The 18,070-nt window shown below is 39.8% G+C and overlaps 1 protein-coding gene across 1 annotated transcript in view; it reads right to left on the reverse strand.

Annotated features, from left to right (window-relative positions):
- trip4 (thyroid hormone receptor interactor 4) overlaps positions 1-18,070 on the reverse strand; it is a 70,411-nt gene that overhangs the window by 35,913 nt on the left and 16,428 nt on the right. Inside the window, exon 12 of the mRNA XM_028402514.1 lies at positions 13,494-13,596. Within this exon, the coding sequence (XP_028258315.1) occupies positions 13,494-13,596 (103 nt within the window). The remainder of the gene's footprint in view (positions 1-13,493; positions 13,597-18,070) is intronic.

Here is an 18,070-nt window from a genome sequence, read left to right on the forward strand (position 1 = left end):
CCTCAGGGTAAATGTGAAAAATTAGTAAAAAGATGACACCATTCTATGAAATGTATCATTCAGGCATCATTAAGGCAAACATCTTTGGTGAAGAACAATTATAGCAATCTACAGATCATTAGATTAATTACCATTACTCATAACAACCTGATAATTTCATTTCATTTTTAATGTGTTTTTCACTAAAAACATTCATTAAGATGTCCTATTGCTGCTTCACTTATTAGTGGCAATCTAAAGCTTCCAGTGCCAGTCATATTCTTCCTTTTCTGCAGCCAGTCATTAAGTTGTGCTGTTCAGCTTCATTACTTCAAGCAGATTTCTGTTTAACAGTTATACACATTTAATTACTGTTATCAGTTAAAAGCTGCTACCCTCAGACTCAGAGATACTATAAGTTACTTTTAGGTGCACTAAACATTTTTTAGAGAAGAAGAACAGAAGTGGACTTACATCAAAGATTGGACTGCACTATGAGTCTGTAAAGGCAGCATGTGAGACATGGTGAACAGGGCGAATATGAGCAATAAATATTTTTTATTTTTTTTTTTAAATCAAAGCTTTAGTATAAACTACTGCAGCTGTGACCACACTGGATATTTGGAGTCTGTTTACATTCAGTTTTTGCTTCTAAAGAAACCTGTTCTACCTGTTCTTGTGAACTCAATGGATGGTAGCAACATCTAATCTTTGATTTGAGCCGAAGCTAGCTGCACAGTTTGGTAAATACACACTAGAAATACAAAGTGAAAGGATGACTGTATGCTATTTGAGACAGAACAAGTGTCAGTTAGCTTAGCATAAAGTCTGGCATCAGGGAAAAAGTGCTATCCTGGTTGATTTTACATTTTTTTGTTGGGTGATAGATTTAATAAACAATTTACAAACACATTTAGCTATTTAATGCTAATAGTGGTGTTTCATATTTAGCATACAAAATGTTTCTGTGCATTCCCAAATGTGAAATAAAGCCAAATGTATATATTTTTTTATGTTTTGATCTAGGTGGCCGTTTCACTAAGAGCACTCTAAACTGAATAGGCTGTACTAGAGGGGAATACTGTTAGCAGCACGGACACGACTGCACGTATCAGTGGGTAATGGACTCTAAGAAAAGCTGTAATGAAACTGTATAGAGAACGAGACCAGAAGGAAGAAAAGGCCAAGCTGTGATGTAAGTGCCACTACTCATCATCTGGTAAAGTCAAGGTCAGGACCTTGTGCGGTCCCAAGGTATTTCTGTTCTGCTTTTAAAGAAATGGCCAGAGAGTAGGACTGGTGCAATGATTTGGCTGGCAGGACTCAAACTGATTGTCCTTTATTCCACCGACCTTACTCAGAAAGCTTTGAGGTAACAGGCAGCCAAAGCATTTTTATGACTGTGGCTATTGCATGTGTTAATAAAATACACCCCTGTCCTATTATTCTCAGAATAAGAGTCATTTTAACAGCTTCATTAGAGCTCTAAGGCAAAGAAAAACGATGACAATGGCTTCAAATGCCAGCAGCTATTGTTCCATTTTTTTTTGGATGCACTTATTATAATTGCTGCTGACATGTAATGAAGCAGGGTCTCCTCTGAATGACTCTGCCAATTATGTGGCATGAAAGCTGGTCTGGTTTTTTTTGCGGTGTGTCGGCCTTAGTGTTGGATGGTCCTCTCACTGTGGGGGCAGGCTTGACTTGGATGCTTCTCCACTGTGGCTGCAACTGTGCTCTGCACTCAGTGGGGGTAACACAAGGAGCCCTACAGTATGCAATATTCATGGTGGGGTGTGAGCATAGCAGTTAAACACAGCAGAGTTGTGAGAAGACCTTGCAGCCCCTCTATCAGGGAGCAGCTGCAGCCTGGGCTTGCTCCCCTCTCCAAAGCCTATCCACATGCTCAAGCATTGTCTCTTTCTTTCTCTGCCCTCCCCTAGTGTTCCCTCTCTGCTGCCTCTCACTCAACCATTAATTTTTAATCACTACTTAAATGGCTGCCTTGGCTGCGGCTGTGGGGGCAGCAAGTCAAGGGCTCTTGCCTCTGGTTACAAAGTAGGAAATAAATTTGAAGAGATCAAGCTAAACATACAGGAAGGGAAGAGGGGCAGACTGGGGAGAGATGTACAGGGAGGTAAAATATCAACTTGCTGCTGCTGCCATTACAGCTTAATTAGAATTTCAACTCTTCTTCCATTTTGGAGTTTCCACTGTGGCTGCTGCAGGAAATTGAGATCAAATTAAGATAGAAAACTGGATTTTTTTTGGGAGGTCGTGAGAAAGTATGAATTGAGGGATGAGTGGATTTTGGACAATAGTGGACACTGATGCTTAGAACAATTAATAAATGATTGATTATCAATTGATCATTCAGCATTCATTTACACAATAGTACATTTGCATCTTATTTTACATTATTGACTGAATTATTATTATAACACAGTAATCCCTTAGTTATCTGATAACCAGTATCACCAGCAGTGTTCAAACTGAACTTGCAGCAGGAGTATATTAATGCTCGCAGGCCTTCAGCGTGAAGGACAAGGTTGTGTGGATGTTGTCAGTGAGGTGGCAGCACTCAGGTTTTCCCCTGCATTATTTATTTTCCGTATTGGGGTGGTCTGACCCACTCTTGTAATGAGAGCTAGAGTCACGGTCTGTTTGGAGTCCCGGGGCAATGCAGTGCGACCGTGTCCCTGGATCACTGCTCAACCACACAGGCCTCTACACAGCCACTGTTTGCTCAGACTTCACTTGGACTGTAAAAGTCAAGCCTTGTTGACACATCTGTGCTGTCTCTCCCCGAGGCTAATGGCTATTACATCTGTCTGCTTCTTTTCAGAGGGAGAGGAAAACTACAAGAATCAAATGCTCTTTTGAAAACAGGCAAAACACTGACAGCTGATGGAGAGCTGACAGCCTCCTCTGAGGGGAATTACTGCTGTTGATCTTTCTCACAAGTGCAATTAGGTGATTACTTTGGTTGAGATGTGCTCTGAAAGAATTGCCTTATGGTGGCAGGGAGTCAGTAATTATACTAACACAACCATTTCCTACTCTTTCTCTGTACATTATTAGTCACTCTTTACATTATTAGGTAATGCAATTATTCTCTTAAATGCCAGACGTAAACAAACATTTCAACATTACAAGCTAGCTACAAAGAGCTGCACGAACTCCTGGTGCAAGAAGTAATGATGTAGTACTGTAGTCTTTAGGAATAAATACAGTTTTCATTGCGATTCAACATTGTACCAGGTCAAAAAATCTCCATGACTGTACAACATATTTATAGATAAAACTACAGGGATGATACACTGGCTATTATTAGCTATAAGAACATAAAAACATAAAAAAAAACCCAAAGGTTTTGTAAAGCTACAGTGTAGAATAGTTAACCGTTATGTCTCTGAAAGTCCCAACCATTGTGCAATCAGTCTCACTACAGGAAGGGAGAGACAAGAGTTCTGCAATGTACCTTTAAATTTAATTTTGTTATCTTTGAATGTTTCAATTTGTCAGTCCTACATATGTAATTTATGATACCAGCAAAAGAGAAAAGCATTGTAAAAAATATTCTATCATACATTTTAGGAATAGCTGACAAATCATTTTTGTGAATTTAACTAATATATTAAAATCAATATAATACAAAGAAAGATACATCATTGCACTATAGGTACATTTAAAAGATGCAGCTATGAAACTACCTCACTTCATGGGACATTTCAGACTTTTTAAAATCCTGTTGGTGGAAAAAACCCATTGACACTTCCAGTGACTCATTGGCCGTGTCTAGTTTAACAGCCTAACCTCGATGTGCTACTTGAACAGTGCAAATAATCCACCTATTGATCCTCAGTTCCTAACCTGACAAATTAACAAAATCAAGGCAGCAGACTAAACACATTCATGCTAACTAAAGGACCTCTCCCAATCAGCTGAACACACACACCCCCACACTCTCTCTCTCTCTCTCTCAGACAAGAGTAATCTCTCACTAATCAAGGACATCGATCACATTGCAAAGCACATCTGTCTGCACACCCACCCCCATCCTCAGCACTGACCCAGATTGATTACTGTGACAGGCACAGACAAAGACAAAGGCAGAGAAAACAAAATGAAACGTGGAAATGAGAATTTAAAAAAAACACAGACAACATAATGGTAACATAGATTTAAAATCTAAAGCACTGTAATCTGCATTCAAAACCTACACATTTGTAACACACAAGTGCTATTTACAGCATGCATCTTTTGTGTCTTAGTCATGTACACCAGCCTAAATAAATAAAGAACCACTGAGGAAACCAAGCTGAGATTTAATGCTTTCTGAAGGGGAGAAGCACCTGAACATTTGAACTATACTCCTCAGGATTAGCTGAGAATAAATAGCAGGAGTAGTCACGATGACCTGAACATGCGTGTGAAAAAAGGCTATAAAGCACACTATAAATAGAGGCATTAAATCAAATCTTATAAGATATAACCCCCTCAAGCATCACTCAAGAAAACTAACAACGGTAATAAAGAAAATCTATATCTATAGCTCAGACATGCATACTATAATTCATTTAAAGGTCTCTATCATACAGACGTGGATACTAACTGCCCAATCAGTGTACCAACGAATGTGTATTTCACCAAATAATGGGATACTTTCTTACATTAATGACATTACATTCAATAATAACTAAATAAAATGTGCCTACTTAATGCACAAAAGACGCCATTCAAACAGTAAACGTGACATGAAAGAAAGCAGTTGCATGTCAAATGCTGATTGATATGGATTTTGTAATGGTGACTGATAAAGGCAACAATGCTTGGTTAAGATAAGAAAAGAAAGATCTATTGCTACAACAAAGAGCAATTTCTTTGCACAGCCTTTTCACCCTTTAGTGAGATGGAAAGCCAGGAGGTTTCATTACCAAGGGCAGCTGATAAAACCTCAGAGCTCAAGTGCAATCAAATACAACAGAGCTCTCAGGCATAGCATGTCTCTGTCAAGGCTACACAGTCCCATTAATGTTACTGCGAAAAAAATACTGGACACTTTTGATGTCTGTATCTGCACCAAAGAGCTGTATGATATGACACAGTATTAATCAGATACTTAGCAGAATATACGTCATGAGGACGTAGCAAATCTAACTATTATGACCCCGTTCACTGGGGAAATCAATCCGGCTAGAGCGGGATTCGGGCCGGATATATCCAAATAGATTTCAATCCACCTCTCGGAGGTGGATCTAGCCGGATTGGCTCAAATGTGGCTCAGGTCTAAACGCAAATCCTGCTAGCGAATTCCACTAGCTATGTGATACTTCCGGTTCACGGGGACAATGCCCAGGTCGCGTACAAAAGCCGTATGTATATAACCGTCGAACTACGACAGTTTTGCCCAGTTTAGAGTTTATTTTCGACAGGGCTCCAAATCCGAATATATTACTTTTTGAACCGAAAAAACAAAACAAAACAAACGAGTGAGACAGGACAAAAAAAACGCACGGTGCATACGCGGTCCTACCACGGCCTGAATGGACTCTGTATATTATGAGGCACCACCTAGTGGTTTGGAGGACAACAAACAAGCCGAATTAAGCCGGACTGAGCATGGACACGCGTGTCGCAGGTCACAGGTCTGAACGTATCCAGTTAGGGCTATCCGGATACAATCCCACTCTTGCTGGATTGACTTTCTCCAGTGTGAATGGGGCCTTGGAGGCACTGGCTTCATTTCTCAGCCCCAGAGGCTGCCACTTCACCATGTTAGCCAAGGAAAAAAAAATCTTTCACCACATTTTATTGTCATCTCTTGCTTTTAGGATGTCCTGATAAAACCATAACTTCCATGGAAAGTGCAATAAATAATTCTGGTATAATAATCTGTAAATAATGGAACAGTAATCAAGTTGTTCTGCTGCTTTTTAGATTATAGTGCAGGGGCTAGCCATGACATATTTCAGTGCCTTTACTTTGGACCCACCACTACCTGTTCCATGCCAACACAAAGCAGATATAGATTAGACACCGATCTGTTTAAACTACAATAACACTTTTCAAACCCATACAAATAGAGGGGTGTGATAAATAACTTCATGTCATGAGGGACACTTTCCAAATCTCAATGAGTTGAGCAGACTTGTGTGTCAAGCAAGCTTATTGGTGTTGGCAAATCAGGCTGCATGTCTGCCAACACAGATCACACATTTCTCTGTTTCCAGTCATAAATTCTGTGCTGCACAGGTAAGTTATGACAATGTGCAAAGAATAATTTTGGCTTTAAGCACAGTACATGTCACAGTACATGCGTTCTATCAATGAAAAATACTTGTTTTTAACAATTCAACAAAATACTGTCTTTTTGAAAGCTCTTCATTTAGCATGCAGGAGTGTTGTCACTGAACCTGTAAGATCTGGCAGGGCAAAGTTTATTGCTTGGGGCTCTCTCTGGCTCACATGCCTGTGTGCTTTGGTCTCTGTTCAACAGCTCAGCTCTCTCCTCTCTCTTATCCTCTCCTCTTCTCCCCATTAACCGGCTGACAGATCAGTAATAAACACAGCCTGTCACCTTCAAGGCCTGCCTCTCATTTACTAGAGAACACATGAAACCCCACTCTCTCATTCCCTCTCTGTCCCTCTCTCCGTCTTCTGCCTTCATCCACTGGGCTCATTCAAGCTGAAACACAATTTTTTGGCCCCTGCCGCCTCCCAGGCAGCAAATTCTCCTCTGCACCCAGATTGTCCTGAAAAAAGCATGAATATTAAATGGAAAATCCATGAATAAATAACCAAAAAAGGACTTCCGTCGCTCTAACCTCTTTCTGTCTCCCAGCAGTGGATGACAGAAGAAGAGCACAGGAGAGAAATAGATGGGAGAAAAAAAAAAAACATGACCACCTCAGGAGTAAAGGTGGACATTTGTTAGGTAATTGGCTCTCTCTATTTGCAACCCCATGGTGCTGTGATTTCACACATAAAACAAAGGAGGTAATCACAAGGTAACAGTGCAGTTGATGGTTAGTAGAACAACATTCAGCTGCAATATTTTCAATGGGAATGTTCTATGCTATTTCCATATGTGGTGCAACCTGAGGGATGAAAGACATACATATTGCAACAGCTCAATAATGTATGCGTGGAAAATGCAAATGGAATTGAACAGAGCTGGAAGCGCTGTGTGTACAAGGGATATGATGTTGAATGCATAACAAACAAATAAACAGAATTATCTATTTGTGATGCACGCTCACGAATCCCTGGGCACGTGGCTGTTGAACAGGAACAAGTAAATATAGATTTCTCTGCTTAAAGCAATTCCCATAAGAGTCCTTAATATGTTCTGTGCTAGATTTCAGTGGCCTGTTTTTTATGACAGAGCACACAAGAGACAAAACATATATGGGACTAGTAAATGACTGATATGTGTTTGTGCCTGACAATGTAATTAACTAACCATCAGAAAACAGTGTGATGAGTCAATTAAATAAATATCAGAAACAGATTAGCAATAAAAGGGCAGGCATTCAGTGGATTTATATTCTGTCATTTTATCTAACTAAGTATCAAAGCTGTATCAGAATATCAGTAGGATAGGTTGCATGCCCAGCGCATCTTACTGCTCCACATTAAAATTCTATTGATTCAATAATAAAGCTTTTATTTTGAAGACGTCAAAGGAAATACATGATCATGTTCATCAAAAACATGTCAACAAAACAGGGTCATTTTTAGCCTTTGTTTAAACATGAATCCTGACAAAGGAAGCCCGGCTGCCTCTCATGTCACCTGTGTTTGTACCAAAAAGCTGCACTGCAAAGACTACAGGCTTGCACAAACACTCTGTGCCTGCATGAGGAAATAGCTCACACTGGAATGTTGAGATGAGATAAAGAGGAAGTGTGTTCCTTCTGAAGAATTCTTGATATTGCAAGAAACATTTTGATTCCCCTGCCACAGATATACTAGGCTGTACAGCCCATCAGAGTCATATCTCTCACCAGTGGCCACAGCTACTGATTCAACATGCACATCTGTCAGAAAAGCCTCTGACAGGTGCGAGTGGTGAAGGACACACTGGACAAACATAGGTCACAGGCCAATGCCTGAAAAAAGCCAACACTGACATGGCAATGAAACAATGCAGGGAATACAAGAACAAGGTGGAGCTGTGAAAGTCAGATGACACGTATAGAATTACATGTTTTTTTTCTGGCTGCACTCTAAATATTTCACTATTGTGTTTCTGACAATAAAGCTGATTAAAGACTGTCAGTGGTATTAAAACTAACTAGCTTCTGTTACCACAGTCACATTTCACATGCACAAACATGTAATTACACATGATAAACACGGACCAGTCACCACACAGACTGAGCTCATATGAAATGAGAAACGGAGCCTTAATTGCGTTGTGGTTTTTTTTCCCCCAAAATACAAGAGATAACATATGAAAGAGAGAAAATAAACAAACAATGGTTTTTATTTTGACAGCGGTAAAATGACACACATTGTTGTCTATGGTTTATATCATTGGCCCAATTTGACTGAACAAAAAAGAAAAGAAAAGAAAAAGGGTTTGAACAGTCCAGTTCCCATCTATGCTCAAAATGGCTTCACAATGTTACAAAATGATAGGAAGGGCAAAATTGTTTAAATAATGCGTCACAAAGACCTGTTAATAGTAATGGTTATTAAAGAAGAAATGGAAGAAAATGGTGTCGCTTCTGGCTTAAGGCAGAAGAACTACTTTATCGACCTTCAGGTCTTTTAAAATGACTCCAGTCTCAAGTGATTTTGACATTATATATGTCAATGACTTACACTACTTGAGATAAAAAGATCCCATCATGACCTGCTGCCGAGGCTGAATTTCTCATCTTAGTAATTATATCCATGACTTCCTCTCTTGTAGCTAGAAACCTCAACTAAAGAGAGCTCTCTGTATCTGCTAGAGAGCCATCACTGTGACTAATCTTTATAGGAGACGATAAGCCAATACTCACAAAGCACTCACTGGGTTCATACAGTGTGTAACATCACAGGAGTGATGTGTTCAGTTCCAAACTAAATGACCCCTTTTTAATTCTTTAAAAGCTGGGACTTTGTGTTTTGTGTAACAATTCTGTACTTCCTGTGACAAGTACTGCATGCAGTCATTTATAATAATTTACATGTTGAGCTTATGCACAGAAGTATCCCATTGTCTTATAACATGTTGGATCAAAGTCTATGAATTCCTATGGAACAAACACACAACGCAGAAGTGATTGTTTATTTCCTGGAATCCCGTTCAGCTCAATCCGCCAGCACTTCTTTGAAGCCAACAAATGAATGCAAGATGGAACAAAAGGCATTAGATGCTTTGAGCTAATGAACCATATTCAGAAATCTGTTGACTGATCCTCAACTGTTGCACTTCTCTGACTGATCTCAGGAGTGCTTGTACAAAAGATCTGTGTGTTTTTTTTTCTTGTCGGTTGAGCACTCTTTAAACAAGGCTTAAAGCCATCTGATTAACTCATGGAACATTACACTGCGTATGCACTGCTTAAGTTTCAAAAACAATAGGACTTTTTTTTAGAATGGGAAGGTCGGACATAATCCTTTATTTAGCAAAACATAAAGTAGCAGCTTCAGTCCGGTATGATAACGGGTCTGCTTTTAACAGCCAATCCTCACTAGGAAAACCACAGGAAGTGGTCACTGGAAGTATTTTTGTTTTTGTATAGTTACCCTGAACATGTGAATGAAAGCTTATTGCAGATGGAGGATATCTGTATCTATTTAACAAAAGATATATTCCCAGAACCACCATTCAATCTATCCTGTCCATGTGGCGCCAGAATGTGTTGGCTTTTAAAGAAATACTGTGTGTGTTACCATCACAGCTCACACCTCCAACAGACAACAGGCTTCCATTTAAATTTCAATAAAACTGAACACTTCTGATGTCTAGTTGTGATGCATCCGAGTGTTTTGAAGTTCAGCAGTAGGCTCAAAGATTTTATACTAATGGATTAAGATATTAAACTGCCCACTGGGGCCTGTCCTACTTTCTATTCAAGTTGAAAAAAGTCAGTTGTTATAGCCTGCAAAGCATTAAAATTGGTTTGAGTCCATTTCCTGGTTTTGCATGTTTACAATGGTGTAAACTTTTTTGGACAACAAAGCCCTGCTCTTTTTATATGAAGCATTACAGGCAGCATGTACCTTAAACACACTGGTATGGTTTATGCGTTACATTTCTAGCCTATGTAACCCGTTCACACAGAGGAGGGGGAGGTAAAAGGTAGCAAACGGAAGTTCATGTCAGAGAGTCAAATGGTTTTCAACACCCATAGTAACCTTCAGAATACAAAGGCAAACACACAGATGCAAATGTTCAAAGGATGTGACCATAAACCATCATGCACGTTGCTTATTACAGGATTGAGTCTTGGCTGTATGTCATTTTAAATGTCACAGTCTCCTCCACAGGCTAATGACAGATCAACCTGTGTTTGCACCTACGGGCAGCACTGCCTGGAACATTATCTCTGAAGCAAAATGCCAAATGCATTCAATAATTTTAAATCGGGACACATTTCCGTATGCTGATTTGCCTTCTTTAAAGCACCTGCCTGCAATATTAGGAATATTATCCGACTGCCAGTGAATCAAAATGTTTTCTGGTGCAAGAATGGTATAGTACAATCTGCAAATATGAATGTCTGAATGAGTCACCTATTCAAAAACATGGGAAAAGCTAAAACTAGTTAGTTAGAGGAGATTGTGGTTCAGTTAAAACAGAACCTTTTACAAAATGTTTCCTTCTTGAACAAGCTTCTCTGCCATTTTCATAGACACCACGGTGACAAGTCACATCCATAAAAACTCATTACACATGTGCTAAATTCCTATGACAGATGCATCTTTTTAATAAAAAAAGTGACCCCATTTTATGTTTTGAAAACAGTTACTATGAGGTAATTTTATTGAAATTGCCTAATTGTTCCACCCGAGTGGCGAAACGTCTTCAGAAAACAATCCTTGAATCCTCGATTTAAACTCTTGGACATCTACAGTATGGTTTTTTTCAAATACAAACCAGCAGAGTCTGCCACAAAACCTCAGTGGGTAATTCTTAATAAATTGAGAATCTATCAAGCCTGATGTGAGTTAGATATCGGTATATTTATCAAGACTTCCACTCCCATTCTCCACAACATGATTGTAGAATTTTCTTAATGAAACTATCAATCTCAACAACACAATGCAATTTTTATATACTGCAAAAACACATTAAAGTTTAAGATCTAATAAAACAACAGTTATTGTTATCATTATGTAACAAAGCAGCGAGGCTGCTGGAAGGAATAAAAAAAAAAAGCCCAGAACTGTTCATCCATTTTCTCGCTCACTGTGATGAAGCGTGAGATGGTTGGCAATGCCAGTGACAAGCAGATCTTGTCAATGTAAGCTTCTGGAGGAGCAAAAAATACTCGTGCTAAGCCCCCCCCCCTGAGTAAGATGAGCGGCAAAGCCTTGACCCATAAGATGCAGTGGGAATTGAGGTGGAAGAGGGGGCGAGAGAGCAAGAGAGTGAGAGTGAAAAGCTTGCTGGTGACAGAGGAATGAGACAGGCAGGGTCAAGATAACCAATTCAAATTCCGAGATAACATGGGAGCTGAGAACATGCTATGATCAATGCACACTACATAAAAAGAACGTATCACAAAAAAATGTCATTACTCAACTGTTAGTGAATTTGAGTTGGTGGTGTTGTGTGGATATCAAATTACACACGTGAGAACCTAAGCAGAAAAAAAGCTAGCAGAAAGTGGGACAAGTAAGCAGACAGGATGTTTTACAACTGTTAGGTAAAGAAAGGCAGCATGTAAATGTTTTCCTATAGTGTTTACCTTTTGTATAAGAGTTCAGTATTGACAGCTTAACAGAGTTTGTGTGACATCCTTAATTTTTTCCACTGAGTTGTTGTTGTTGAGTTATAACCTGTAATTTGTCCCTATGTAACAACAAACAGATACAACTGAGAAGAGTATTGTTAGAGTCTAACCAATATACCAGGGTTGGCTCAAAGCAGAGTTTTAAATTGAAAGGAGCAAATGAGATGCTTCAGGGAGCTGATAAAGATGTGCCCTGGGCGCCTCCCTTTGGAGGTCTACCAGGTGTAGGTGAACCCAGGGTGAACTGCAAGGATTTTATCAACCAGCTGGCCTAGGGGCCAGGAGGAGCTGTGGGAGGGATGTTTCTTTTTCCCCTCATTGCTACATGATCGACCTCTTTAGATTTAATAATTTCAACTCGAGGTGCCTTCATTATATTTTTTTAATAAGCTCTTAAAATCAACGCCCTGAAAGTTAATATATTCCTGTCCTTGACAACCATCATGTTTTCACACCAAGGAAATTAGCTGATATGTTGGATGATATGTGACATTTTTAACTAGCAGAAGCCACAAAAATCCAGTATTGGTTGGACTCTGCAGGAAAACTAGAGAAAGAGGTGCACCCACAAAGAATAATGGATACAGATTAAACTGGGAAAGTGGCAGGCTGCAGCTACTATAATGGTTAATAATGTAGCAGCCATACACATTTATTCAGCAAGGAAAAGTAAACTGCTGATTCATAAACCACAAGGTATTGTTAGTTAAAATAATGCAGGAACAGATCTCCTTACAGCAAACCTTGCCTACGACAGCATACCTAAATGAGTGTGTCAGCAAGTTTATATTTATAGTCGTCAATTTAAGACTCTTACTGCTTACTCAATAAAAGGCATACATGGTTAGCCTCATATGCTACTTTAGATGTACATTGGTATATATAGTTTACTTCCATATTAGTAATCATTTATTCTTTTAAGCTCACCATACACAGAACATAGAAACAAGGTCATTATATCCTGTTTAGGCAAAAAGGGAAGGGCACAGCTCCTGCTACATTTTACCTTGAGCCTCTCAAAAAATGTTCTCCATCGATCTGAAAAGATCTGAAAGCAGCACAGCTGCATAAACAATCCTCTCAAGTCTTTAGAGGGTTTTGAAATATTAACAAAAGAGCTTGCAGGTACATCATTTTGCAGTAGCAGCTATGGCAGCAGAGGGAAAATGTGTTTGAGTCCTATTATAAATCACACAATACAGCAACAACACTACACAGCCAGGCCTGGCTTGTCCCCCAGGCAACCTGACAGCAAAATCCTGTCTTTACAGATGGCTCTCAGAGAGAATCTGTGTGTGTGTGTTTGTGTGTGTGTGTGTACACATGTGTGCTTTGTGTTTTCTGTTTTATTAATGAAAATATAGTAATCAGGAACTGTGCCTGGCATTATCCCTCTCTCACATGTCTATTTATGTATGCGTGTGAGCGAAGAGGAGAGAGCTGATAAAAAAAAAAAACATTAAATAAAAAAAAAAACAAGAAATAAAGAAATCCATAGTCGGCTCAGGCTAATTTCATCCACTCCACTTCCCCTGACATGAAAGAAGTAGGACTTACAGATCTTGTGCTTCCCTTTCATGGGGAATTTCACCAGTAGCTCCTGGGGGTTGGTGCAGATGAAGACGAATGGAGAAGCAGACTCCTCACAGGTATCAGGAAACTGCAGAGGTGGTGGGGGGAAGGGGAAGATGAAAAGAAAGAGTGGTTTAGCATTATCTTACACAGAACTAGCAAGTCCATATTGAGCAGAGAAAATATGCTAAAGCTCACGCTGCTATCACAGTTATGAATCATTCAGTGAGTGTCTGTTTATAGAACGCCTACATCGTGCTAGATGTCCTCCATGCTTGATGTAATACATGCCTGACAGCAACTGATAGTTATGAGTCTCAATGGGTCTTATGCACTGTAATTGCACGACTAATGATGCAGTTGCTAATGAGAGCAGCTGCGCCACTTGTGAGGACTAAAAGATGAGACAAAAAGTATATCAACCAGCACAAAAAATCTCAGGCTTCCAAATATTTGATCAAATTGGTAAAACTACATCAATTTATTACACATGGAATTGATGGCTTCTGAAGCAGTATATATAAGAAATAGACTAATCTAATCTAATCTAGAGAAATACATCACATTCAACTACAGCCATAAAATATAATGCATACATATAACATATCACATTCCTATGAAGGAGAGGGTGTTTTACAGCATATAATTGACAGCAGCCTACAGCATACAGCAGCCTGGAGACTAGAGAAAATCTCTCTCTCCCTGTGTTATTGATTGGTCTCTCAGGTGAGAGTAGGGAATTGACTGACACAGTGACAAAGGAGTCATCTTTCCCATCACTGGCAGCCAACGGCTCTCAGCTCATCCAATTTCCTTCAGCACTATCAGATAGTGCCCATGATTGCATCTAGCCAGCCAGGAAGCGGCTCTTTTCATGACAGCATGCTTTTTCCTCTCTCACCCTCCCCTCCCCCATTCGCTCTACCAGCTTATTCACAGCCTCTCTATCTCCCTCAAAGGAGCACTGAAGGTTGTGACAAATTTGGGGCTTTTAAAGGAAATCAACAGAGTCTGCAACCCATCTGTATGGTCCCTGACAAACTGGGGAGAGATGATAGAGATGCTTATTTCAGATTAAAGTCTGTGTTTACTTGAGTCTAATACACCAGCCAGTGATAAAATATGTAAACAGTCATTGGTGGGGATCCTGGAGGAGTCCTTTTGATTACTCCCTCCAACGGCAAATGACACAGTGACTCCAATTAAATTAGGTTTCCCAGACATAAAATTCCCATGACCGTCCTTGAAACAAAATTGTCTGTGATTTACTAGACGTTAGAAGGTGAAGGTTGTGAGTCTAAAAATGCTATTTTATGAGAAAAGGTTAATGGAATATATTCCCAAAGAGGATGAAAATCAACAATGAGGCTATACAGTGCATCGTTATAGCAGCACTGCTATACATGATAATAAGCATTAACACTAATCCTGGTGTTATTTAATAAAAAAATGATATATCAGAGTTAGTGTTAATATTTAAGTTGTCAGTGCAGGAAATGGCAGTTCCTTGTGTGGCCACTTGAGGTTGGTTTCAAACGCCAGTCAATCCCCACAGACCATAGATGTTAAGACCTGCAAAAAGAATGCTCACAGCTGATTGATATTTCCCCTTTCATTACAACCGCTACAACAAGCCTTTTTATATGCAAATATTTTTCATATTAAGAAGTTTAGTGACTTCATTTGCAGCCTTTTAATCACTGAACCATATTGGTTTCTAAGCTTTGCATTACCCTGTGGCTCCTTTATGTTTACAGTCACAACAGCAATTTGTATACAGGTTAGGGCTGGGCGATTAATTGAAATTCAATTTCAATTTTGACTTCCAACGATTATGAAAACAAGATAATTGACATAAAACGATTATTATGACATACGCCTTGCTCGTGTGTTGCTCTCATTCTGTCCTGAACGTTACGGCGTTGTCAGTCAGCGGTGTCAGTTTAGCTGTAATTCAATATTAGTCAAAAACCTGTTTCAAGTTCAATAAAATCAAATTCTCAAATCCATGATTAATCGTTTTGAATAATCGCGATTTCACTTTGAATCATAATAATCGTAATTATGATTTTTGTCATAATCGAGCAGCCTTAATACAGGTACATAACATTTCCAAATCAGGACAAACTGAATGCTGCTGGAATGTTACAAACAAATAAATACAGAGAAATGGGTGTCAGCGACAAAATAATTTAATGTCTTAACCATAGTGTTTCTTGCACAAACCCATTGCTGAAGGAGCCATATTTAAAGTTGCCAAGGGGCATGATATCCTTCATGAACAATGAAATGTCTGAAAATGATCCACAGAATAACGAGGATAAAAAACTATACTAAGCTTTACGCAAGAATATAAGAACTGCCATAAGAAACAATTACAAAGTAAAGTATATAAATAGTAAATATTCAAGAAGGAAGAAAGCAACCTGAGTCACTTCCTAAAAAGATGAGTTCAGCCCCATTTAAGATCATTACACACAAAAAAATCTCTCGTTACACAAGATGGCTGTATTGTCAGTGGTACTCAAGGAAACAAAATGGTGGTGGTCTTGCTGAATTCAGATGAAACAGGCATAGCTGCAGCCAGAGCTTGAGTGCGCTCATGTGAGACCCTGCCAGTTGCCTGCTCTTTCATCCTCCATTAGCTAATTAGCATTTAAAGCTGTTGAATGTGCTGCTTTGCCTCACTACCTCCCCCCACCTAATTGTTTCCATTCCACGTTAATCAAAAGGGCACGAAACACCGTGGTTGTGTGACAAGGAGGTTTTGTAAAGCCCTCTATATTCATCAGGAAAAATCTAATGTAGGCAGCATTGAGCTTGTTATGAAACACAGGTACTGAATTAAGGAATTAAGTGAATTTACATGAAAACATTACTAGGGAGAAAAATGTCTGTCAGGTTGGCACACATATTTTTTAGTGTGCCAGTTTGTTAGTATGTTGTAGGTCATGCCTATAGCTCTAGGGAATTCTAAGTAGTGCGACTAATGTGTTGTATATGGGGAGAGATCTGAGAGTATGTATATGAAATTTAGCAATTCTTCTGCTTATAGACATTTAGAATGTGTTTAATCGGCTCTCACTCAGAGGATGAAAATTCCACAACTACTTAAGCATCTCTTTTATTTGCAGACTAGACATACTGCAACAATAAGACGATATTGCATGAAGCATGGTGTGTGGGAGTTAAGTGGGCAATGTGCAGCAAATGTGGATTTTAAAACAGTCAAGGAGAGCTGCAGCTGAATGAAGACCTACATACAGAAATACTAAACAGCAAAAAAAGGGAGAGGTGAAAAATTCATGCAGCATCACAGCCTCTTCAGAGACTGCCAATTCAATAAACTGCCCACTATTTAATTTGCTGGGATCAAGCCAGAGGGGATTCAACAATAACCGAGTGTAATAATATGAAATTCACAAGTTCATTGGGAAAAAGTAAAAAAGGGAAAGTGAGGCAAAGGCTGCTGGAAGGAAGCCTTTGGCTGTGGAGAATGACATTGGCTTAGAGGGCAGGGAGAGGGCATGGTGGCTATACCACTCTTTTTTTTGCACACATCTTTTTAATAAGGTGGAGTGCAGTTTAGACTTTAACCAGTTTTCCTTCTTTAATACATCGTCCACATTCTGTACTATACTATTCATCTTTGGTACAGTACAAATACCACAACCACCACGAGTTATGATCAGCATCTGATGAAAACAACATCCCTCTTAATAAAACCAACTAAAATAGAGCCAGGATTTGACAGCAGGAACACAAACCTTTGAGTCTAAGCTTGTCAAGTAACAGCTCAACAAGCCAACACTGTTCTCTCTCCTCTCTCCACAATGTCTCTCTCTCTCTCTCTCTCTGCCTGGCTCTTTTCAGCTGCTGTCGGCAATTAAGGGCAGCAGAGACAAGTAATCTCCTTCTGGGCGACAGGGCCAGACCAGAACAGGCATGTGGAGTGGGCTGTGCAGTCAGGGAGGCGAGGGGGGAGGGGAGGGTTTGCAGGGAGGGGGGGGGGGGGGGGCTGCAAGGCTGGCCCCAGCCTCAGCCCTATATCCAAGCCCTGCTTGGCTGCACTCAATCTCAGCCCAATAAAAAGCCCTTCATTGGCAGGGTGCAACTGAGCCAGACGGGCTGGGAGCATGTGGCTTTTAAAAATGAGGAGGGTGGAATAAGGGGGGGAGGGAGGAACAGAACGAAGGGAGAGGGAGATGGGGAGAACTATTGAGTAAAAATGAGGAATACGATCCGGCAAGAAAGATGGATAATAAGAGTATAAGGTGAGGGTGAGAACACAGAGGCAGAGATTTTGATAGATAGGGAACAACACAAAACAAGCCGAGTCTTCTCAGAAAAGACACTATTGAAATACTGCTTAGCCACTTCTGTCAAGGCTGGTTTCACCTTGGGAATGGAGGAACAGATGGGTTGTCTCTGAGCTATGGGCAACAAGCAGGAGGTGAAAGGGTGTTGTTAGGAAGTGTATGCAACAGCAATTGTTTGCCAATCGTCCTTTAATCTATCGTGTTCCCCCAAACAACACAGGCATGTTTCTGGCATTCATTAAC

The sequence above is a fragment of the Parambassis ranga genome, chromosome 3 (assembly GCF_900634625.1).
Source record: "Parambassis ranga chromosome 3, fParRan2.1, whole genome shotgun sequence".
Taxonomy (NCBI): Eukaryota; Metazoa; Chordata; class Actinopteri; family Ambassidae; genus Parambassis; species Parambassis ranga.